General features: G+C 40.7%; 1 protein-coding gene across 9 annotated transcripts; it reads right to left on the bottom strand.

Annotated features, from left to right (window-relative positions):
- Positions 1-76: 76 nt before the first annotated feature.
- On the bottom strand, positions 77-23,912 carry LOC122410611 (protein PRRC2C-like). Of its 9 annotated transcripts, none has more exons than XM_043418876.1 (20): positions 23,315-23,912; positions 20,963-21,110; positions 20,599-20,856; positions 20,046-20,253; positions 19,126-19,404; positions 17,910-18,002; positions 17,450-17,739; positions 16,345-17,050; positions 15,256-16,122; positions 14,531-15,006; positions 12,733-14,433; positions 10,672-12,606; positions 9,714-9,908; positions 8,841-9,161; positions 8,481-8,666; positions 8,067-8,202; positions 7,345-7,689; positions 7,110-7,255; positions 6,443-6,731; positions 77-6,312 (listed from the first exon to the last, which is right to left on the bottom strand). In XM_043418876.1, the coding sequence occupies exons 2-20, from the start codon at positions 21,053-21,055 to the stop codon at positions 6,161-6,163; spliced, it is 8,676 nt and encodes a 2,891-aa protein (XP_043274811.1). In that variant the 5' UTR covers positions 21,056-21,110; positions 23,315-23,912; the 3' UTR covers positions 77-6,160. The 9 variants fall into 9 exon arrangements, with proteins under 9 accessions (XP_043274811.1, XP_043274814.1, XP_043274812.1 ...); XM_043418879.1 differs by having other exon boundaries at positions 7,131-7,255; XM_043418877.1 differs by having other exon boundaries at positions 8,841-9,152.
- Position 23,913: the final 1 nt, after the last annotated feature.

Raw genomic sequence — 23,913 nt, 5'->3', positions numbered from 1 at the left:
TCGATGCCACCGTAAAAAAATTCCCCAAACTATTTGAGCGCCTAAGGTTAAGTTCGATAATAAAATAAATCCAATATTTTTCGAAGAGACTTCAATATACTCCAGTTCCAGTTCTCATTATGTAATATAATTGCAGCTAAGGACAATATAGTACATTATACCTATGATCACGATAATTTCTCCGATGAGTTTTCCAGGTGCGGTCAGTTCTTATTATATATCGACGAGAAGATGTCTATGCATATAACAGTAAAATTACCAAAATTTTTTCATTTTTCCATATTTCGTGGCAAGGGTATGGACTAATGCCGAGATCCATGAATCCTTAAATGCTTTTACGTGATATCGCGTTTATCTTTGGAAATTACATTAGAGTGTGTAAATAACGAATGAAAAAGTTTTTTTCCTTTCAGTAGAGAAATTGGTTTTTTTTTTTAATCATAATCGTTCTCACGTTTTTTTCTTTCAATATTTTTTATATCTCTTTTTCCGTCATTTCCGATATATATATGTATTTCTGTACTTAAAGACAGTTTTTCATGCCTTTTTAGCCCTCTTTCTCTGTATCGTGCGATCAAACGCATATTCTCTAATTCCAACCACGATCTCATTGATACAAACATAATAAAGATTCGTGTACAATAGCAGCATCGTTTTTTTTTGTTCATTATGGCTCTACGAGTGTCACAAAAAATTCACTTTTATTTATTCATTTTCTCGTTCTTTACGAAAACGCTCGTTTTGTGTAGCATTGCAAAATCAGTCGCATGGTTTTGTAACTCTCAAAGTATACTTCCGGTGTACTAGACTCCAGACGCAATTTCGCAAATTCGACGTGTTGACACTTTTTTCGACAGGAAAACTATTCTGCCTGTTCAAGAAATATTTGCAATGCCACAAGCGATATACACTTTTGTCGCGTTTCAGTATCGATCATTTTTGAGTGGGATAGTCTGACATCGCGTAGCTTTTATCTCACTGCGAAGTGCATACTTTTGAGGTTAATAACGAATATTTCGAGGATTGAGGTAGCACGTTGCGATTACGATTCGGCCGTCACGCTTTCAACAACAATAATAATAATGATTATTTTTTCTCACAATTGTGGTCAACTGGACTCAATTTTTTCTAGATTCGTTTTTTCGTTGTTATTACTATCGTCATCATCATTATTATTATTAATTCAACGCGCCGAAAAGTGCACCTCATTTTCAAACGAGGTGACGAATATATATACCGATTTGATTGCGTGCATTTTTGTTATACTCGTTCTTTCCTGCATCGATCGGTAGTCGTGAACCCTGTTATGCATAGAATCATAACGATTTTATTCTTGGCTATGTTACAAAGCGCGGATGACCAATGACAAGAATATGTGAAATAGGTATTTGTGTCTCGCACACTGTGTTTCTTTCGATAAAAGAGTTTTTGAGCGTTTTTCTCATCAGGGGCACTTGGAATATTAATTTCTGTACAAAATGATCGAATGGCAATTCAATGACGAATGGGCAATAATAATAATGATAACAATAATGAGGACGATGTTAATATTCGTTTATAGTCCAATTGTAACAAGGGATCAATTATTCGAGTCCTATTATTATCATTATTTATTTATTTTTATTACGATTTTTATCAATAGAGGCTTTTTTAAGCGTTTTAATGAAGACAACAACCGAAATCGCAACGTACCAAAATTTTCGAGATACTAAACACGACGTGCGGTTATAGTCAGATTCTTTAATTGTCTAATTGCATTATATTTTATTGTTTCTTTTTATTCGTCGTTCTTTTCAATATGTTCGAGTGTCAATAGTGTAAAAAAATTTATTTTTCCTCGTTAAAGGAAAACCAACGGATCGGTAATCGTTATTCGAGTTTTACGACGGTATAGAAGCAGCCTGCTCCGGCTTTCGTGTCCATTAATACGAAGGTGAAAGTTTTCATTTATGAGAACACAAAACGTAAGAGAAAAGAATAGTAGATTCTTAAATTATAACATAATAGTCGCCGATTTATCGCATACATTTTTTTTCGTGTTTATCACGGGGAGGGATAATCGTCGTTTACAAATTATAACGACAAAAAGAGCACATCAGTTCCGTTTAGTTTTCATATTTTTTCTTGCCTTTAATTATTAATGTTTTTTTTTTCATTTTCATTTTTTTTTATTATCGTTTAGCAGGTAAATGTATAAGTTACTGTCGTTCTTGTCACTAACTACAGATAGGTAAAATTACAGGTGCCTTGGAGGGGGGGAAGGGCTTTCGAGGTCGAAGGGTCCGCCCGCTTTGTTTTCATTTTCAATTCTCTCAGTTATCGAATCTTTCGCTCAATCGGATTTGGCAAAGCTTTTTATCTTTCTTTAACAGTTGATCGATTATCGTTTCGCTTTTTCATCCTCTCTCTCGCTCTCGCTCGCACTCACACAGCAAACAATAATTATCACGAGTTTATTCAAGCGAAGGATTGCTCATTTTTCACCCTTTTTTTCAAGGATTTTTCAAACGTTTCCTTCGTCGAGTTTATTCGCAACGTTAAACCAAGGGACGTACACGCAAAAATTCAGTCTTCGAAATAAAAAAGGTATTATAAAAAAAAAAAAAAAAAAAAAAATAATGATATCTACAGGTCACGTATTGTCAGTCGCGATTATAATGATCGCGTTTCATTTGACTCGACGACCCGCTGTCTCACAATTTCCTTTCTGCCTATTGTTTTCCTCTATTCCATTATTTTCTCTTCAATCATAATATTTCGATCAACGCTTTATATATTTTTTCTTTTCGTTCGATTTTTTATGAGCTCTGAGAGTGTTGAGAAACACAAGAGTTCATATATTTCCTGTCATTATTTTTAATACTCGCTCTGCCAGTATTCGATGGAGCGACCAATTATCATCAAGAGTTATAAAAACACTAACTCCCCGATTCGATCAATTGAAATCGAACAGAAACACTTGCTTTTCTTACTTTCGTTTCCGTCTCAAATCGCGGGCCATTTGTCACGTCTGTCGTACCGTCATTTTTTACATCACAAACACGACAGACCCTCGGTGCCATTGTTTTTTTTATCTTCGTTTTTCACCACCAATGCGTCCTGATACAATGTCAAATAAGTTTTGCTTCACATATAAACGATTAAACGTGATTAGACAGAATTTCCTTTTGTTTCCTTCATTATCTTCTTTCGGCCTCAATTATACTCGCAATAATCGTTTTTACACATGCTACATTTCGTACACGATTTTAATTAATTTATTATTTATTATTTTTTTTTTTATCATTGTTTTTCGAATCTCGACGTTCCTCTATTTTTATGATTCGCTCACATTCGTATTTGCTAATCACGCTAATCATCCTCTCCTAACAATATCCGCTGAGTGTACACGTGCGATTAATACGTAATAAAATTAAGAAAAATCATAAAATAATAATAATAATAATAATAATAATAATAATAATAATATAGTAATGATAATAGTTAATAGTAGTGTGAAAAAGGATTGTTTTACTCGTTCTTTCACTAGCATTGAAACGCCACGTAATCACTCCTAAAATATAATTTTCGTTCGGTTGTCACATTTAGTGATACAATAAACACGCCGGCATGTAAATGTCGTGTACTTGGTATTACTTTTGTTTTCGTTTTTTTTTTTTTTTCAATATATGTTTTTGTGCGGCAGCGCGTCGAAGGCACTAAAAATACCTTCATTCCTTTCGGTTTCGCAACTTTAAATATCTTTTTACACGTTACATTCTTGCAGCACGTACGCGTATCCAAGTCATTGCCCATGATAATAATTCGGCCACGATAAGCTGATATTATTTCAACATTCGTAATACGATAACTTTATAATCTGGGATATTTGACGCGCGTTTTGTCACTTTTGCTGGGGTTTTTTTTTTTTTTTTAATTTCCCGCCCTTCCCCCCTTCGACTTCGCGAGTCGCGAGCACAAAAACGATATTTTTATTATTTCGTTTGCTGGTATCTCGTTATGTTGCTTGTTAAACTTTCTCTTTCGATACTTATTCGATGCTGATCTCGTTCAATTTCGTTTCATTTCCCGTCCGAAGGAATTGCACAATATCGGTAATAATAGCATTTTTGCACTAGGGCACAATTAGTGTCTTTAGGCGAGCTTTGATATTTATCGAATAGGGTAAACGAAACTTTGCAACATTATTTTTGGTGTATTCTCCCTTTTGGCTTCGGAAAATCGTGGTTTTTTTTCCTTTTTTTTTTTAACCCTCCGGTACAGAATTCTGTTGAATTCCCGGTGCAAAATCCACCCCTTCAACTACCATCCAATCTCCCTCTGTCCGTCTCCGTTTCGTTCCCTCCCACGCGACGATTTAGTGAACGACGTGAAAAAAATGTTCAAGTTATGTCGACAAACGCGACTGGCAGTACTTTAAGTGAATTATGTTTGACGATCATGTTTTCTCTTACGTGGGTGAAATTCTAATAATCTTTAGTTTTACCATAGCCACACGCCGCACATGTGATTCCCTTTTTTTTTTCTTCGTTCAATCCTTTTCTCATTTCCTTCGTATTTGTTTTTCTTCATATTTATTCGATATTTATTTAGATTCTCTTCAGGAACCGAGCGCGTTTCCATACACCGTCACGATTACATACTAGTACGCTATCGTCGTTTTCCAATGAGAGAGAAACACAAAAGAAATGAAAATAAACAATAAAAAATACAACTAGCAACGACGCTGTGTGATCTTTCAGTAAATACTAGCGTTTATTAATGTTATTATTACTTTTGTTTGAATCATGTCATCCTCTGAATAACTTCATTGTATGAGTGTATGATTTTTTTTCTTCTTTTTTACCATTATAATGCTCGAACTGCAATTTTAAAGCAGAATAATATACAATTATTTGGTGACTTTGTAACTTGCGAAAAGGTGCGGAATAACGACGATCGGTCGATTTCCGGTGAGCCACCTTTTTTCATTTGTCCCACGAACGCTTGGACAAAGTCACTTCACTCTTATAATATTTTTTGTTTTTTTTTTTTCCATTTATCATTTTCGTTTGTCGGTTATTTTATTTCGTTAATTCGCGGGGGGTTCTCCTTCTCACACTGCACAAGCGACACCTTACGTTACGTAAGCTCTATGTGATTTTTGTTTGTTCTGGTTTGTATTTTTTTTCTTCGACATTTATTTATGTTATTCTCCTTTTTTTTAAATAATTATTCCTTCATTCAACCAGTTGATGAAGAACGTATCAATTAAAATTCGCGTTAAATAATCAGTCGCAATATCTCTTGAATTGAGGAACTGAATATAATACGCGCGCTAATCAACGATTTTATCTCGATCAGTTAACTCAGTTGACCAATTTTTTACTTTCGACTTTTTTTTGTTATTTCGTTTAACATCTCCGGAAGCGCGAAACTTACGCTTTTATTCCGTTTATTCATCGTCTATGATGAACGTGGTTTACGCATGTCTCGTATGTTGTTATTTGTGGATTGACCGCTGGTGCGATTTATGTGGGTTAACTTGCGAGTGTGGGTGTGCGGATAAACAACTCGAAATAGTTGAGCGAATCCATTAAACGGTACAAAGAATTCGACAATAATTCTCGCGTCACACAAATGTGATAAACTCGTTTCAACAGACACTTTTAGACACGAAAAATCTCTTCACGAATATACAATTGTTGATGACGCTCCGTTTTTTTCCGTTTTCGGTTCATAGAACATCGCGGAACGTTTATTCAGTGCGTTTAACGCGAAGGGGCGCGGGTCCGTGGATATTTTCGTTTGACATTTTTTTGTTGAGAAGGGCGAAATGGAATGACGCTCAATCTCTGTTCGGATGAGGCGTCGATCCATTTTCTTCGAACCCTAGAACGTCGGGCAGAGGCAGTTTTTCTCCGAGATCTCTCGAAAGGAAACAAAAAACGTTTATAGTATAGAGATATCAGTATGTCTTGAATCGTAATATCATTTTAAATACGGTGTGTAATATCCGGATATCGCGAGAGAAGCTCGCAAGGGTGTCCTCGTACTCGAGCCATGAGGATGCACCTTATCAATACGCCCCTTTTTCTCTTGCTTCTCTTGCGCTCGCTTTCTCTCCCTCTCTCTCTCTCTTGCTCTTTTTCCAACTTTCTGTTTTCATATCTCATTTCTTTTACTCGTTTTGCTGATTTACTTCCTCCTTATTATCGACATCTTGCTGACTTACATTGGACTTGTTACCTCCCCCCTGGTTAGCGGCAGTGCCGTCAGCGATTTTTTCACTATGTGACTCGGCTTTATCGTTAGCATCCATTTTCACATTACCTGAAACAACGATTTTCTAATGCAAATTCCCCTCGTCTTTTTTGTTTGTGTGTGTGTGAGATTTTTTTTTGGTTTGGAAGTGCAGCCTCGACGACTCTGCTCTACTGTGTGTATTGATCGATAGACCCACCTTGCCCAGAATAATATTGTTGCTGAATCTTCATGTTACGCTGTGGTTGTTGCTGTTGTTGCTGATGAAGATTCGACCTGTGGCGATTCATCTGCGCCTGTTGTTGCTGTTGTTGTTGCTGCTGCTGGGATTGTTGATTCGGCATACAGTTTGGTTGCTGGCTTGAATTATTCGGTCCTTGTGGAAAAGGCACTACGGGCCTTTGAATCGGGGGCGGATAACGCTGTTGCGACGGTTGTATACCGGCACGAGGTGGCATTCCCATACCTCGTACGTTTTGTTGTAGAACCTATATTAATCGGCATGCAAACATAACGAATTTATCAATTTAACGTTCAATTTATCCAATTTTACGGATTCTTATTCATAATGATACATAATTATATCATAATAGTATTATATAGTATTGTTAGGTTTTTTTTCTTAAATAAAAGGCACCACCCAAGTCTCACGCTATGACGCAGAGACAAGAACTCGCAGTGACACGATCCATCGTGGTTTATTTAGTTAGAATTATCGCCTAGTCAGCTATCCAACGTACCACACGGTTTATAGTGAGTGAGTGAGTGAGTGAGTGAGTGAGTGAGTGAGACATGAAAGAGTCGTGTAACTTGAGGATAATGCAGAAAAATTCAAATGATAAATTAATTCAATGAGTGATACATACATAGTTACTGTAGCCGCTTACCAGAGCAGACTGACTAACGCCCTGATGTTGTTGGTATTTGTGATGTTGAGTTGGACTCGGCTGTGGCTGTTGAGATTGCGTTTGTTGTTTGCAATTGCGAGATTTTGGTGACGGCATTTGTGAAGCTTTGAACAAAACGTGACATTAAATTTTCTACAATCCAAATGCAAAAAAGAAATATTTTCATCGATCGTTAGAAAGTTTAGAAACTTACTCGAACTAAATACCGAAGCAAGCACGTCTTGTTGATTTCCTGAAGGGCTTTTCAGTTGTCTTGGTTGTTCCTGCTGTTGAAACTTGCTCAGAAACGGGCCCGGGGTGGGACCCGGCAAACCTCCGGTCGGGTTGCGAAATTGTTGAGCGGCCGCGGCAGCAGCAATTTGGAGACCCGAACCGGAAAGGAATTGCGAGCTATAATTCTGGACACCAACCTGAGTAGCGCTGCCGGTTGCTAGACTCTGGCTGTGTTGACCAAACCCCTGAAGACCGTAGGGCGTTCCAGTCTGTTGGGCGGGTCCGCCAGGCTGATAAAAACCCGTTTGCGAACCCGGAAATACGTCTGTGAAATATTCTTCAAGTCAGAAAAAACAAAATCAAACTCACACGGAAATAGCAAACATATAAGCAAAAGCAATTCACAGCAATTTTATTTTCTACGACACAGCAAAGTAAAAAAAGAAAAACGATTTCGTTGACTTTTGTTGAAAATATGCACGATGAATACATCAAATTCAAATTTCAGGTCATCAGTAACATTCAACTCTATGTTGTTAAGTACAAACACAACACGTGTAATAGCGATAACAACACACAAAAAAGCAATGTCAAGTATTACAAGGTTGGGAAAAACTCCTTGGTTACGTAGGTCGAAGTAAAGTTTATGCTATAAGTAAGGACAAGGCCAGTCAAGCTTACACAGAAGTATGTTTGGTTTACCGGCGGAAGTCGGGCTATAATAGCTATTCGCCGACGGTTGAACGCTTGGTCCAGGCCGCTGTACGAGCTGCGAATTACCCATGTAATTTCCGCTTACACCCAACACTTGATTGGGATCGTATGGTATGAAGGCCAGCTACAAAAAAAATTACGTTTCATTTAAAAAAAATCAATCTACATTTGAATCAAAGTTTTTTTGGATAAATATCATTTCAACAAGATAAAAATTTGATAAAAAATTGTCCTATTCAACATGTATTTTTAAAAATTCGGAAAGACTGTCAGATAAACGTCGTTGATAAAAGATAATAGTTCTGTCAATTAGTGACGTCATCGTCGAGTTCGTTTTATTTTTTAATCATATGTCTCAATCACACGAAGGGATGATGGGTGGAAAAATTGTTCGATACGTACTGGATTCGGTTGAGGAGCTGAAGGAGCTTGGAAATGTGGTGCCTTCGTTCCGATTGCTCCGATTCCTTGCGAGGATGGCTTAACGCTCGTTGACATAAGCGAATTCGATGACGAACTTATCAGCACAGTGTTCGGGTTATTGCTCAACTGCTGATTCTGTCCAAAAGGTGGTGCGGCTCCTGTATTCTGTTTGATCAGAATGAATACCAATATTTTATCAATGAAATTAAATAAACAAAATGCAAAAAGAAGAAACAATTCTTTGAATTGTTATTGAAAATTTGGGAAATACAAGAAAAATATCGTCTAAATCATATTTGATAAAAGATTATATGAAAGTAAATAAAATAGTCGACTTACGATTCGGTACTGTGACAAATGACTCTGATACATGTCCGGAGTCGGGGCGTTCGGGGCATGAGGTGCCGGGGGTGGTGGTGGTTGTTGAAGATAAACGTTTTGTTGGTTGAAGGAGCTCTGAAGAGACGGCCCATAGGGCGGATATTGCGTGAAGGGGGAACGACTCTGATCCAATTGGAATGCACCGTAAAGACCACCTGCCTGAGCCGGCAACTGTCCCGAACCTGTATTGAACAGAACGGTCGGAGGCGACGGAATTGCCGGCATACTTCCGTATTGGGCCGCCTGAGAGCCAGGATATTGCTGCAACTCCTGATAGAACAACGACGGGGAGAAAAAAATGACAAAATTATCGCACATATTTATCTCTAGAATGACTTACAAATAACTAGTATTTTAAGCAGAAAACTCCGTTTATTTCATTTTATGTTTTCCAAAAAGCACATTCTGAAATGGACATTATTCGAAAATAAACAAAAATCGAAATGTGAAGTGAGAAATGAATTGTCAAAAAATTCTTGACGAACTAGAAGTAGATGCTTCACCACTCCTAGATTTTCAATAATTGTAAATTTTTAGGTGTCTAATTCGAACTTGGGGCTGTAATCTATTTGAATAGTAATGGAAAACGTCTCATTTTTTATTTATCAATCTCAACCCTAATCACTCACACTTCTTTAGAATCACACAACAAATGGGGTCGTTTAGACCCCAAGTGAGTGATTAGGATTAACCATTGCCACTACAGAAAAATTAGTTTGCATTCAAAAGACACAAATTTCAGTTTTCTATTATCGATAGAATTTAGAGTGTCGCATTTCTTTATGACTGCTGTTTATTTTGGTAGTAATGAAAATACGTGTTTTCTCTTACTTGGTAATTAATGTGGGAAGGTTGACCGGCAGAATTGAAGGGGGGTGGACTCATCTGGCCTTGAAGACCGGCCGGCGGATGCCTAATGGGACTCTGAACGAGGCCTATGGGACTGGGATCGGGTACAGTGGAACCAGGTTGCGCACCACCATTCCCTGAGGACTGTTGCTGCGGCTTCACCTGCGGGGGAACCAGCTGCGCATCAGGCAAAGAGTCAGCATCTTCCCACAGGGGACATGGTATTTCGTTATATTATTTTTTCCGTCTTTTTACATCACTAAAAATACAGGCCCGTATTTGACTGCGCGATTAGAAAAAATACATAAATATTTTGGCCTCGTCAATATTCCTTCGTGCAAGTCCTCGTAATGAAATTCAATTTTCATTCCGTTGTGGATTCTACAACTCGGAAGCATCACTCACCTTCATCTATGGAGCATAATGATCATTTTAACTCGAGTGTTAATTTTTGCTGAATAAATCTCGATGAAGATAGATTAATTCATTGTATTTTTTTTATCAATCTAATCAATAAAATCTGTAAAAATTTGTTCGAGAATCGATTATGGTAAAAGCTTGCTGGTATCGAGTGCTCCAATAAATGTTTCAAGCTGCTTCGTATGAATAAATCAGAATTAATTTAAATAAATCCAAATATTCCTTTATCTATGTACGAAATGGTTTTTTGAAAAATAGTTATTTAGTACGGTATGAATTGTAATGACATGGGTACTAATACAATTGTTATGACGAAGATAAAGAACGGAGTCGACGGAGGGGATGTCTACATAAAACAAATTGAAAGTCGGAGGCATGATCGGGTGAATTTCTAGTGATGTAAAATAACGTTCAATCGATCGAAAAGCATGCATGAGAAAACTTGAAAAATCTTCAAGTAGAAATCGAGGACTGTTCAGTTATTTGATCTATTTTCTTCTCTTTTTAAATGAATTCTCACCTTGCATACATTTGTGGATGTGGCAATCTCGTTTTTCATGTTGTTCTGATTGTACTGTTGATGAGGGCTGTAACTGTCATCGACGTCGGAACTTTCGAAGCTCTGAGGGAAGCTGTTGGCATTGGCGACGGAGTTACCATCTTCGTGCTCGACGACGGTCGGCATAGGAGGTGCAGTTTCCCAAACTTTTTTGACTGAGGCTATTTTTAGATTGAGATCAGCGGTTAAAGGTGAAATGGTGTTCTGACCACCAGCCATATTCATGGATCTCGTCATACCAAGGCTCTTGTTCTTGTCGTCGGTGAGTTGAGTGAGATCGGAGTCGAAAGTAAAATCGAGTTTCATGTCGGCATTGTCTTCGCTTTTGTTGAACGATAATGGCATTTGGATGGCTTCTTGAGATTTATCTTTCATAATATCGTTCGATTTGTTGGAGAAAGCGGCCGAAAGTGTTTGGGCTTGATGTTGCATTTGTCCGGAGCTTTCGTCATCGATGTCACTGCGTTTTTCGCCTCTGCTCGATTGATTTTTCATGTGACCAGAGAATTTAACTTTCATCGCCATGTCCGATGGAGCTGATTTCTTTGAGTAATTGGTATTCTCGAAAATGAGAGTCTGCACGGGAGGCGAGGAAGCGTCGCTCACGTTTTTGTCCAACATTTGCTCTTTAACCATGCCCTTGACCGATTTGTTGTCGCAGTTTGGCGAATTTCTTTGACTACTGCCGCCCGAATTGGCCTGCTGTTGGGATTGCTCACTCGAATCGTGTGAATGATCATTTTGTCCGGCGAGGCCTGATATCAGTTGGATATCGGCTGGAACCGAGGAAGGCGAGTTCGATCTCATTTGACTCGTGAAAGGTTTGTCCCAGGCGTTAACCGAAGGTGGTGGTGCCGGTCCACCTGCTGAATCTTTCATGTAGTTTCCACTCGAGTTGTTCACCTTCCCCGAGGTTGATTCGCCGTTGCCTTCGTTACCCGCTCCCATATGGAATATTTGTTGTTTAGCCATTTTTTGCTTTTGGAATCGTGGCGCCAATTGTTGGCGATTGACATTGCGGTCGAAGGGTTTTGGTGGCATGTTGGCTGGTTGTGGTATCGGTTGACCGAGAAGAGGCGGAATATTTTGAACTTGTTGGGGGTTCGGTTGTTGTGGACCGTTAGATTTTGACTTGGAGCGATCGCGCTCGCGTTCTTTATCTTTTTCACGACGGGCTGGCTTCGGCTCGTCCTTTTGGACGTGACGAGCTTCTTTCACGTTTTTCTTGGACCGGACCTCCTGGAAACCGTCGTTATCCATTTTGTCACTTGCGAGCTCGAGGTCGTCACCGCTCGCCGCATAATTGTTCGCATCGCCGTCAACGTCGATCACTTTCTTTTCTTTACCCAATGATTTTTTGTTTATATCGTTCAGCGCTTGATCCACTAGGTTTGGATCGTTCAATTTGATCTCATCCATACGATTTACCGTTGTGTCTTTGCTCATCGGCTTGTTCGATACAGGTCCACTGTTCGCTGAGCCTTGACTCCGAGGACGTCCGTTTTGAGTTTGCGTATTTTGCATACTCTGACCCATGTTTCCACCAGAATGATTGCGCTGATTGTTCAGCGCCGAATTCTGAGCATTTCTCTTCTCGGCTCCGGGTGCTCGCGAACTCGCTCCCGCTGATTTGCCAGTTTTTTCACGCTGCTCACGGTTGTTACGCATTTGCTCGTTTCTGCGAGACTGGGAATTTATGCTCGACATGTTCGAGGATTGATCTCCTCGAGTACCCACAAATTGCTTGCCGTGACTGTTTTGCGATTCTTTGTGTTCCTCAACGTGCTCCTCGCTGTTCTCTGACGTTGTTTCCCAGTCCTCGTTACCTACGTCCGTTGAATTCTGCTTTATTACGCTGCCCATGCCCCGGAGACGAGGTTCGCGACCATCCCTGCCCTAAAAATGCAAACAAAAAGCCAAAAAACGATTAATTTCTCTTACAATATTTGAGCTATTCCGTTGCGGTGCATGACGGCAATTTGAGAAACGTAGCTAAGGAAAGAACCGTGTTCTAATACTAACCCGTCGATTACCGCTGCGGTTTCTCTTGGATCTTGAGTCTTCTTTCTTCGGTTGATTTCTCTGAGACGGAACGTTTTGAGACGGAAGATTTCCATGATTGCCGGTACTTTCCTGCTTGTTGTTGGTTTGGTGTTGGGACTGTAAATTGGGAGATTTGTTGCGTCTACCGGTTATACCAGCGGTAAGGGCTTGCTGTTTCGCGGTCATCTTGTCGTCGGCCGTATCGATTATCGCCGAAGAAGCTACGCTGATATCGTTGTCCGATGGAGTTGGTGTCGATGGATTTTGTTGAGAAGTATTTTGTTGTTTGTCGTCGCTGGAACGTTCTGTGGAGAAAGGGCTCTTGCTCGGTGGAGGTCCGTACCCGGTAGTTGCTCCACGTGTGCGAAACCCCCCGCGTCCGCGTCTCGAGGGTTCCCCGGACGGTGCGAAACCTTCGCGACTTGGTTTGCTATCGTAGCCACGTTTCTCGTTACGTCCTTGGGAATAATCGCTATTACGTTTGTCTTCGCGTCGTGAAACTTCACGATTACGATCTTCTTTGTCGATCTTTTGGGCGGAAGGTTTAGGCGAGACGGTAGATCTTCTCTCGTCTTTGCCAGATTCCGTAGAGGCGGGAATTTCGTCGCCGCTCAATTCCATCTCCGAGTGTCCATATCCACCTTTTGTGGATCCGGGTCGACCGACCGACCTTGGGCCAGTTGCAGTTCTTCGTCCACGTGGCTCCGGGCCTCTCCAGTTTCTTCCGTAGACGTTGTACGGCATCCACGTGCGGCTACCGCCACTTACTGTTCCGCCTTCACCGCGACTGCTACTTCCTCGGGTCTCGCGAGTTCTTGAACTTCCGCTATTGGCCCGATTACGAACATTCTTCTCTCGCTTGTCGTCCTTAGGATCGTCCTTGATTTCTTCACTATGCTGTGATGGTTCGTCTCTTTCCTCGACGCACAATTTGTTCATGCTTTCCTTTATTTCGACGATATCTTTCTCGTCCTTGATCGGTTCGAGCAGTTTTTCGTCCTCTTTTTCGAAAGACGGTGATACCGATTCCGACCATGCTTTTGGTGAATTTTCGCTTCTTTCCAACGGTCTCGCATTCTCTGGTGTACGTTCGAGTTTGCGGTTCCACGCATCAGCCTCTTTTTTCATTTCCGTAGGTGAATCTTTCTTCTCCTGAACTGGTTGTTGTTGTTGCTGTTGCTGTGGCTGTTGTTGCTGCTGCTGTTGCGTTTCCCCGATGCTCACTCCACTTCCACCTCGTTTCAATGGCGTCATACCACGTTTTTCGCTCTTGAGCTCATCCGCTACTATTTTTTCTCTCGTCACAGGTCCTGGCACTTGCCATCGACCTTCTCTTTCACGTTCGCGGTGATCCTCTCTATACGAATCACGTTTCTTCTCCTCGTAATCAATGTCTTGTGACCACGAACCAATCTCGCGAAGCTTATGCGTCTCGTCGTCCCGCAACGAAGTTCTCGATTCGCGAGATGTTCGGCTGTCTCGTGAATCCGGTCTTTGAGGACGCTCGTTACGCTCAATTCTTTCGATACGATCTTCCCGCTGCAATGCCTCGCGACGATTCTCCGTTTGACGCTCTATTTGGCAATGATCCTCTCTACGCGTGTCGCGCCATTCACCGCTTTCTGGACGCTCTCTCTGCATTGGACGATCGTCCGCTAAATCCTGCTGCGGCGGTGATTGCTGCACAGAAGAGAAATATTCGAATATTTTTACAATTTCCGTCTTCAACTTCTATTGCAAAGTATTTCAAGATCCAAATGCATAAGAAAATACGTACCTTGCGATAATTGTCATATTCAGGTTTGTTCTCCTTGGGTTCTCTCAAATCGCGTGAATCACGAGAATCGCGTGAATCGCGTGAATCACGTGAATCGCGTGAATCACGAGAATCCCGTGAATCACGTGAATCGCGCGAATCCCGACATTCTCTCACATCTTTTTCTTCATAGTGTCTCTCCGAGTCGCGTCTATCATTTCTGTGTCGATCCTCGTGCTCGTAATCTTTGTAGCTACGATTATAATCGTTGTAGTGGCCGCTGGAACGTCGAGTATCGAAGATACGGGTATCGCGATTGTCACGTGATTGTACAAAACCGCTTTCATCTCTGGACCGTGGACCGCCATGATCACGTGACGATGGGCGTTGAGGCTGCGGCTCATCATCCATCGGGCTCGAAACCGACTGCTCCGAATCGCCCTTACTACGACGCTGAATCATTGGCATCGGGTGTGAATCTTTCATGCCGCTGGATACTGCGCAACAAAGATATGCCAAAAAATTGTATTTATTTTTGTTTCTTGCAAATAGATAGAAAAAAGGAACAAATAAATGCTCTTATTTACCAGTTGCTTTTTTTTTTTAAACTAGCACAGTTTTGAAGCTTTGAAAAAAATGAGTACCGCAAACACTACGATTTGAATTGATAAAATGAGAGAAAAATAGGATTTACAAATTAGAGACAACATGAGAGTGAAATTGGTAAAGTTTAAGAAGATTCTTACAAGTTGTGTGTATATGTTGCTGTCCTTGATTGGGATGATTATTGTGACTCCATCGATTAATACCAGCACTGCTGTTATTACCACCCTGATCGGAATATTGTTGCATGAAAGGTTGCTGGAAGTTGTTTCTCTCGGGATTCGGTGATACACGATTATTCCCGGTGCTGACGCTTCTTTCAGCCTGTTGTTTTTGGAATCTTGGTGGTAAACTGAAGTGACGATAGAATCCAGTTTGATCGCGTTCTCGGATATCTCTGGGTTCGCGATCCCGTTCACGATCGCGATCCATTCTCGATGAGTCTTGTTGGGACTGCTGTCTCATGAAACCACCGGAACGTTGATTAACCGGCCCGAAATCGACCGGCGGCTCGCGTACGTCACGAACATCGCGTACGTCACGAGAATCACGCACGTCGCGAACATCGCGAACATCACGTGCGTCACGTATGATTTCACGGTTCTGTCGGTTATCGCGGGTGCTTATGATGATTGATTTTTCGTCCTTGCCTTCGGAGGATGTACGCGAACGTTCACGATCACGCTCACGGTCTCCGCCACGATCACCACGATCGCGATTTTCCCTCTCACGGTTTTCTTTCTCACGCTCCCATTCGGGCACGGGTATAGGCACTGGAGGAACACTTATCAAACCTTTAGGCTCCGATACAGTACTTGACTTCTCTTCCTTTTGCTTAGCCTGCTTCAGTTTCTCCTCAAGATTCTGCAACTTTTTCGCTGCTGCTTGCTTCGATTCTTGGTAACGCCTTTCTTCCTCCTCCTTCCGTAGGCGTGCACGCTCCGTAACGGTAGCAAGATTTTCTCCTGTTTCTCTGCGTCTCTGCGTCCATATTTCTTCGTCTTCGACACCTGGTTAATTTTCGTATGAGCGAATTCATATTTTTAGTGGTAACTCTCATACTAAGCGTGCCGTTTCCAAAAACATTTAACAGAATTTTTGTTAGATCTTAAAATCTCATAATGTTTGTAAAATGAAAAGGAATAGACATTGGATGAACGATAAACTTAAATGGCCAAGATTCAAAGTTATAGAAAAAGTTTATAAAATTGAAAATTTACGGGATCATTTACCTTTGAGTGGATGATTGATACGAATAGACTGCGGTGGTTGTTGTTGGAGCTGTGGTGGTTGTTGCTGTTGTTGCTGCTGTTGCGGTGGTTGATGTCGCTGTTGGGGTGGATAATTATCTCTAATCGGAGGTCCGTTGGAACTGCGAAAATCTCGTTGTCCAGGTCCCATACGATCCTGATACCAGGAACGATGTTGTTGCTGAGACATAAGATCGCGAGAATCCTTCATACCATCTCTTTCGCGTATAATTTCCCTAGGCCTTTCTCTTTCCTCAATCGTTGATTCATTTATTATCTTGTCATCTCTCGGCGGCGGGCTATCTTTTTTCTCTTCCCGTCGTGCCGGCTCGGGCTCATTCTCGTCATCGCTGAATGCCAATTTCTGATTATAGTCGATATCATCATGAGCCGCCCAACCTGCATCGTGCGATATATCGTCCATTCTAGTAAGATCCTCCTCTCTTATTATCGGACGTGGAATAACAACATCTTCCTCGACCGGGGCAACTGCTCGTTCACGTTCCTGTTGCTGCTGCTGCTGTTGTCGTGGTGGTGGCGGAAAACGTTCCGCGGAATAATTGAATCTAGGACGTGGTCCGTTGCTGCCTCCTCCTCCTCCTGCGGCTCCTCCACCACCACCACCGGAACTCACGTTTGCCGGAAATTGGGAGGGAAAACCGCCCGGCGGGAAGTTTCCTCTGTACATCTGTATTTGAACAAACAACAAAAATTTCCCTCCAATGTATACCATCGTTCCTGAACTTTGAAAATGGGATCAAACAAATTCATCATTCGGATTGGAAATTGAAATAATTGCATTATAACTTTTAATCAATTGCTACTTTCGGAAAGAGTTGAACTCTTTTTTCGGAGTTCGTTGAATTTATGAGATTAGTATTGGATTAATGGGGAAAAAAGAGATAAAAATACACACTATGTCCGTGAAATGCATGTTTACATGATTATCGTTGATGATCGGATGCCTGTTCTCGACTCTCAACTGCAGCTGCACCGAAATCTTTTCTATCTTGCTATTTTGACACTTATTTTCCCTTTAATTAACTGAGACATCGCGGGAATAATGAGATGAAATCAATATACTCACGAATGGGGGAATAAGCCCGCGGTAATGATGAACGCTTGGAACGGGTTGATGGGTCGGAACGACAGACGGACTCTGATTGGTTTGTGGGTTGTGTTGGCCTGCCGGGACCGATCCCGTGCCCGGCGATTGGACCGAGCTCGGACGCCCTCCAACGGGTCCCTCTGAGTGTCCTGGAGGCCCTCCAATTCCTATCGGGGGGCCCTGGACCACCGGAGTATTCCCATTTCCGGTACCAACTGCCACGGCTCCTCCGGACGCACGACTTCCACCTTGAATCCAGCTTCCCTCTGCTATTATTTATTAAAAAGTATGAAACATTAAAAGTCGTTGGAAACCCCCTGGATGCAAAGTAACGAATGTATTTCATATGAAAATTGAACTATTTTTTTAACTACTAACGAAATTTGAATAAAACTACTATCGAATATCAGTTATTGACGCAATGTTATTATTTAATTACTTTGCGGACGCAGACTTGGACCAGGCCCATACTGTGCGTTCTGCTCTCGAGTTTGTTGCGATTGTTGCTGTTGTGGACCAGCTGGCACACCGCCTATCCATACACAATTCAAAAGCATTAAAAATTATTTTATTTTCATCAGTGTGAATTTTTTCACAGAAAAAAAAAGAAGAAACGCTCGAGACAATTCGAACGACGTTCAAACATTGATAATATACTACACGAATAAACGTATTAATGTTAAAACGAACAGTGCCAGGTCAAATTCGTGAAGATTAAACATTTCGCAATGTGTAAAAACAGGAAATTATCGGAAACACCAATAAATTTAATAGTGTGAATAATTTCGACGATTACAGAAAAAAATCACAGCTCTTTATACTCTGCCAACAGAGAACGAAAAAGAATGAAAAAAAAAATCAATATAATTACAATCTTGTCTAGATATTATAGATGACGAATAACAATGGTACGTGCTGGTTTTCAATTTTGCAGGCAGATTATTTTTATCTTTCAACTTACTCTAATTTTGGCTTAAAAATAAATAAAAAAAACAGCAATCCACCATAAAAAGAGAACTTGATACAAAAATGTCAAAAGTGTTTCCGAAGAATTACAGATGAAATCGAGACGCCAGATTTTTTAAAATATTTGCGGCACTTTTAATTAAAGTACGTAGTCAGCAACCACAGACAGAAACAGTTACCAAGTAAGTTGCATATAATGGTACGTAGGTCATCATTTTTTCGAAAGAGAGTTTGTTGTTTCACACGAAAAACAATATATTTTGCACAACAAAACAAAATCCTATTGAGTGTACAAATGATTCGCGTTGAATTTGTTGCATTTCTACGATTTGCTTAAGCTGTTGAAAAAAAAAGTCAGAAAAACCAGAAAACCATGAAAGCAGCTTACGTAGGAGAATTGAGGCTTAAAAACAAACGAAAATAAAAAATGAAAAAATATATATAATCGTTGCAAAATAAACTTTGCAGAAATGCACAGCTTTTTGTCAAACAGACGACCAATAACGAGAGGGCTTAAGAAGCAGAGGAAAGAGGAGGATGAAGTGGTGTAGTGAAAGGTTTGTGCGAAAAACTAACTACTGGTGAGGATAGAAAATAAATATAAATTTGAGAACTAGCAAGACTCCTTTTTGTTTTGATTCTACGTTGCAATTTTGTTCTGATTCTACGTTGCAAGCGGGGAACCCCACCTGAGTGGTTGAGGGAATACGATTGTTGCGGTAGCAACGATTGATGCTGTACATTGACCGAAATCGCAGCAGCATTTGACGACGGTGTTGTGGACTGTTGAGTCTGGCTCTGATTGGAGACGGAGGCGGATGTCTGTCCGCTGAGGCTGGGAAACTCGTGCTGGAATTGCGGGGACTGATGGGCGAGGAAACTCAGTCCGAGGGCGCCTCGAGATGTTCTCCCGACCCCGGTAACGAGTCCAGCGTAACCAACGACCGCTGCTGCCACGACAGGCGTACCTATCGATATTAATTCGGCCAATCCAATCGACACACCGCCACAAAAAAGCTATTACCTCCCCTCGAATGGAAACAAAAAGTCGAAAAAAAAGGATTCCCCCCAAAATCTAACAACGTTAACCAGAACTGGATCTTTCGAAGGTAGCTGGCGCTTAGCTTAATCACGCAGGCGTTAAAGAAAGCGGGGAATATTTAATTAGCCATGCATTTCTCGTTGGAATTTGAGTCTCGTGGAAAAAAAATTGTGCCTCAATCGTGTTCTCAACGCAAGCAAGCCATCATCACCGATTTCTTATCGAGCTCAACTTTGTTTTTATGATTTTTCAAAATTTTCGTGTGTCTGGATTTTATTTCGGATAATAATCTTCCCTTTTTCCAATCGCAAACTTCCTCAATGTCCAATTCTGGGACGTTATTTTCAACTGCCACCAATCGACCCTACATTTTTTTTCGGACCCCAAAATAGCGGCCCGTACCTCTTTTCGTAATGCTCGTTATTCTTAAATTCGAAATTTTCCTACAAATTTTTGCTGCCTCGTCGATGTCATTGTGTCTGCTGGCTCTGTGACGCTTTCTTTCTTACTTTTTACATTTGCTCTTGGCAAAAATAATGAAAATGGGAGTGACGCGAAAAAACGTACCGACATCTCCTGGCCTGCTCATTATCGCGCTCCATGATGATTTGTTGCTGCCCGCTTCGGAAGGATGGGGAGACTGGGAAGTATTTTGTTGTTGTGGTTGTTGCTGTATTTGCTGTTGCTGTTGCTGTGGACCTGGCAATGATGGGAGTTGCGGCTGTACCGTTGGCACAGATGGTGTCGGCACACATGGCGCCGGTGATGAGTTGGTCTGATTAAATAACAAATATTCGTTTATGAACACTCGGAAACAGAAGCAATTCATTGTTAAACCCTAAATTCAGACACCAAATTATATGGAAATTTTTCAATTTTTCACGTTTATTAATAATATTGTTTCTTCCATCGATCAACGAAATTTTGGTGTCTTATTAGATCATTTTTTGCAAATTATACTCAAGTTATTTTCAATCGTTGATGCATTAATTCGCAATTTGTGTCAGTTCAGATGCTCCGAAGGTCAAATTCTGATACTTGTACCAATCTTATTGTCCATTACAGTTGTAATGGGTTTTTAATTCAAACAGATAAAGAAAGGTCTGTCGAAAGGACTTACTACTGATGTGTCTGAAGTTGGGGCAGGTGTAGTGTTTGGTGTGGTTGAAGTAGGCGACGGCGATGGATCCTTAGTAGTTGCCCAACCGCTTCCTCCGCTAGGTACAAGACTTACAGCTGGATCACTGTTGCTGTGTTCGCTCTTCAAACTAGGCAAATTAGCGGGTGGACGCCGTGCCGAAGGCACCTTTCCCAAACTCTGCATTCCATGTTTACGCGGTAATGTACTTTTTTGCTGATGTTGTTCCAAAGATTCTCCCTGCAGCATAACCATTTCCGAGGTTATTTTCGATTGATTTATCAATATTTTCAAAGAGATTTGTAATCACTGTACAGATGCGAAGATTCAGTTTCAGAAAACTTACCCTGCTCACCCGGTACAAGCTATTGATATCTAGCGATTGAAACTTTGATTTTCCTTTCTCCCCCTTCGACACAATCCCTGACAGAGTAGACATGCTGTCTGCAGGCAACCATTTAGTACCACTCAGACCCAACGAACGAACCCTTTGTCTGCAATTTTTCAGAACATTTATTTTTATCAACATCGATTAATATTAATTCATCTTTAGAAAAAACTAAATCCAGATTTGAGATTGTAAATATTTTAAAGCAGCACCATTCTTCCATAGAACTGATGAGAAAAAAAATTCACATTCGTTAATTATTCCATCAAAATCGATGCTACCTTTATTTTTCTCAAAATATCTAATGGGTCTAAAAGAAAAAGGAATCTGCTGCTCAACTTCTTCACTAACAAATAATGCAAGTACTGGATGGCCTTGAACCTATAACCTTGAACATGGATTTTTGAACTTGTATCATCTATCGTGAAATACCTACAACATATCTTATTGTTACAGAAAATGGATTTTAGTGTAGATTTATCCTATTGATTACTATTCGCTCAGTATTAATTTAATGTTTTTAAAGTTGTCATTTGATAAACTAATTCTGAAAAGCAAATTCTATACCCCCAATGGTTATCCCTCCACTCATGAAAAATTCTATTATAATTGATGTAATAATTTTCCAATTCAGTCAGTAGCCGTTACTGGTAATCAATTTTTGAGCCCAAGGATCGAATATTGGTAGAGTTGTCAGCAAATATGGGCAAATTGTATATTTTATAGATCTACATCGCTAGTGAATTACATATAATGCAAAAGCTGTAATAAGATATAGTTGATGGGTGGGAACGATTATCAGCTTAAAAGAGTAAACTAAATGTAAAACTAATTTAAAAAATTGGGCTTAACGATATTTTTGAAAAATAACCAACCCATTAGTCACAACAATGTCACAGAACTCATAATCTGCTACAAATCATTTTTAATCTGAAATGTATAAGCTGTGTTATATACTATTAAAAAAAAAAAAAAAGTATACTAATCGTACAACAAAGACGATGGAAAGAAAGAAGTGACGAAATTACGGATAGAAATCGTTCGGGGCATGTGACTCAACGAGCGTCGTATCGCAAACTCCCGAAACTCTTATGAATAGAGGGTAAAAAAGAATAAAATCAGAGACGTGAGATACTCGCAAAACTTCGAGGCGGTAAAATCTTGCCGACGAATAAGAAATATGAGAAAAAAAATGAATGAAGAAAATGACGTTGCGTGTGAATGTACACGGAAGATATAAGGAGAGGGGGGAAAGAGGGAGAGAGACAAAAAATGGTGAGGTCGTTGTATGTGTCCCTTGTGAGGAAAACCCACGAGAGCAACACAATTTTCATTGTAAAAAGGGTGGGGGCGACGGGGGTGGCAGGAAAGTGGGGGAAAGAAAAAAAATGAATTTTCAGTTGTAACAATAATCTAAATAGATGAAAGACGAAAATCGTTCACACTTCGTAGCACGCAATTGGCAAGGTTTGGGGGCTCTTGAGAAGAAGCTTTGTCGTCAAAATGCCCGAGCCAGAGCGAGACGGATAGAGAAAGAGAGAGGAGAGAGCGAGTAGGAAGAGAATTCCGCTTTACGCTCCGAGATTGATTCGTACGACGTAAAAACGCATACGTGAAAGAATGAAGGCTAGAACAACAAAGTTTCAGACTAAAAAACTACTCAAAATAGGCTCGTGGAAGGAACGATAAGAAAAGGGAAACTCGAACATACATAAGTGCAAACGCGTGTTCCCTCTCGTGAGCATGATTGGCATTGGGAGACGCCAAACTGAGAGAGAAAAAGAGAGAAGTAGAAAAAAAAATTCGCCCAAAATTAATAATTTTAAGGTGGTGAGAGTTGAAGAATATCAAAAGTAAGAAAATTTTGGGGGAAAGCCCAACTCTGTGCAGTTGAGCGACATCGAATTCGTTGATCGTGGCCAAAACAATGAAAAATGCCGGACGCCAACGAGACTTTTGGCGGGTTTAGGTGTCAGAGGGGGAAACGGAGATAGAGGTGGAAAAAAAAAGAATTCGCCAACGACGTAGAAATAACGCGAAATAACATTAGGAACATCGTCAGGGTAAAAAAATAGGAAATGCAAGATGCGTTTAATAGGGAATGGAGAGAGAGGGAAAGAAATAACGGTATCGGCGCCTCGGAGCGTTACCCGGAGCCGCCAGGACGAAAACTTTTCTCTGGAAGCAACGAGGCGGGGAAACAGCAAGGGGCAAAGAGGAAAGCGGGGTGAGGAGGTGGAAACTATTAAGCTTCAGAGGGAATGAAGGATTGTGACAAGAAGTTAACGAACGAAGGAAATAGCGACTCACCTTGGTCCGTCCAAATGGGTTGCCAGTTCACAAACGGGTTTAATTCCCGATAAAACTACTTAATGCACGGATCGCCGCGGATTATTAACACCCAGGGTTACCGGAGAGTAAACGTATCGCGCCTGCGGGGCTAGCACACAAAACTCTCTTCTCCTTTCTTTTCCACAATTCGTCCCAAGATGGCGAATGCGCGACTTTTCGGGCCCTCTCGCTCTGTCTCTTTCTCAATTTATCTCTCTCTCTTTCGCGCTCCCTCTTTCACTGTTCTCTCTTGCTCGGATCAATACAATTACGTCATGCGTTCCAAAGTGACTGGCTGACCGAGAGATCTCTCTGCACACACAACTAGCGCCTCTCGCTGTCACACGTTTTTTTTCTCTTCAGGGAGAAAAAATTGCGTTCGGTGTCGTTGTTAATAAACCCGGCCGATTGCGTGTTTAGCCGGATAAAATAAATTCTTTGTTAAACACCCGAGCGTGTTTAACTCTTTCTTTTTACTTTAACACGAGGGTTTTGCGATTTGTTTGTTCTCCTTCTTGTTACGTTCTTTGATTTTATATATTTATTTCGAAATAAATCTAACACCACTCGAAGTTCCG

This window comes from Venturia canescens, chromosome 5, assembly GCF_019457755.1.
Source record: "Venturia canescens isolate UGA chromosome 5, ASM1945775v1, whole genome shotgun sequence".
NCBI lineage: Eukaryota > Metazoa > Arthropoda > Insecta > Hymenoptera > Ichneumonidae > Venturia > Venturia canescens.
The sequence above is the reverse complement of the archived record's forward strand: the minus strand, read 5'-3'. Positions and strand labels throughout refer to the sequence as shown.

Bases quoted from the DNA above. Each gene is read 5' to 3' on its own strand.
- LOC122410611 (XM_043418876.1), bottom strand. From the start codon at position 21,055: ATGTCTACTCTGTCAGGGATTGTGTCGAAGGGGGAGAAAGGAAAATCA. The intron at 20,857-20,962 runs GTAAGTTTTCTG...GTTATGCTGCAG, and splicing joins GCTTGTACCGGGTGAGCAGG to GGAGAATCTTTGGAACAACA. The intron at 7,690-8,066 runs GTAAACCAAACA...AATATTTCACAG, and splicing joins TTATAGCCCGACTTCCGCCG to ACGTATTTCCGGGTTCGCAA.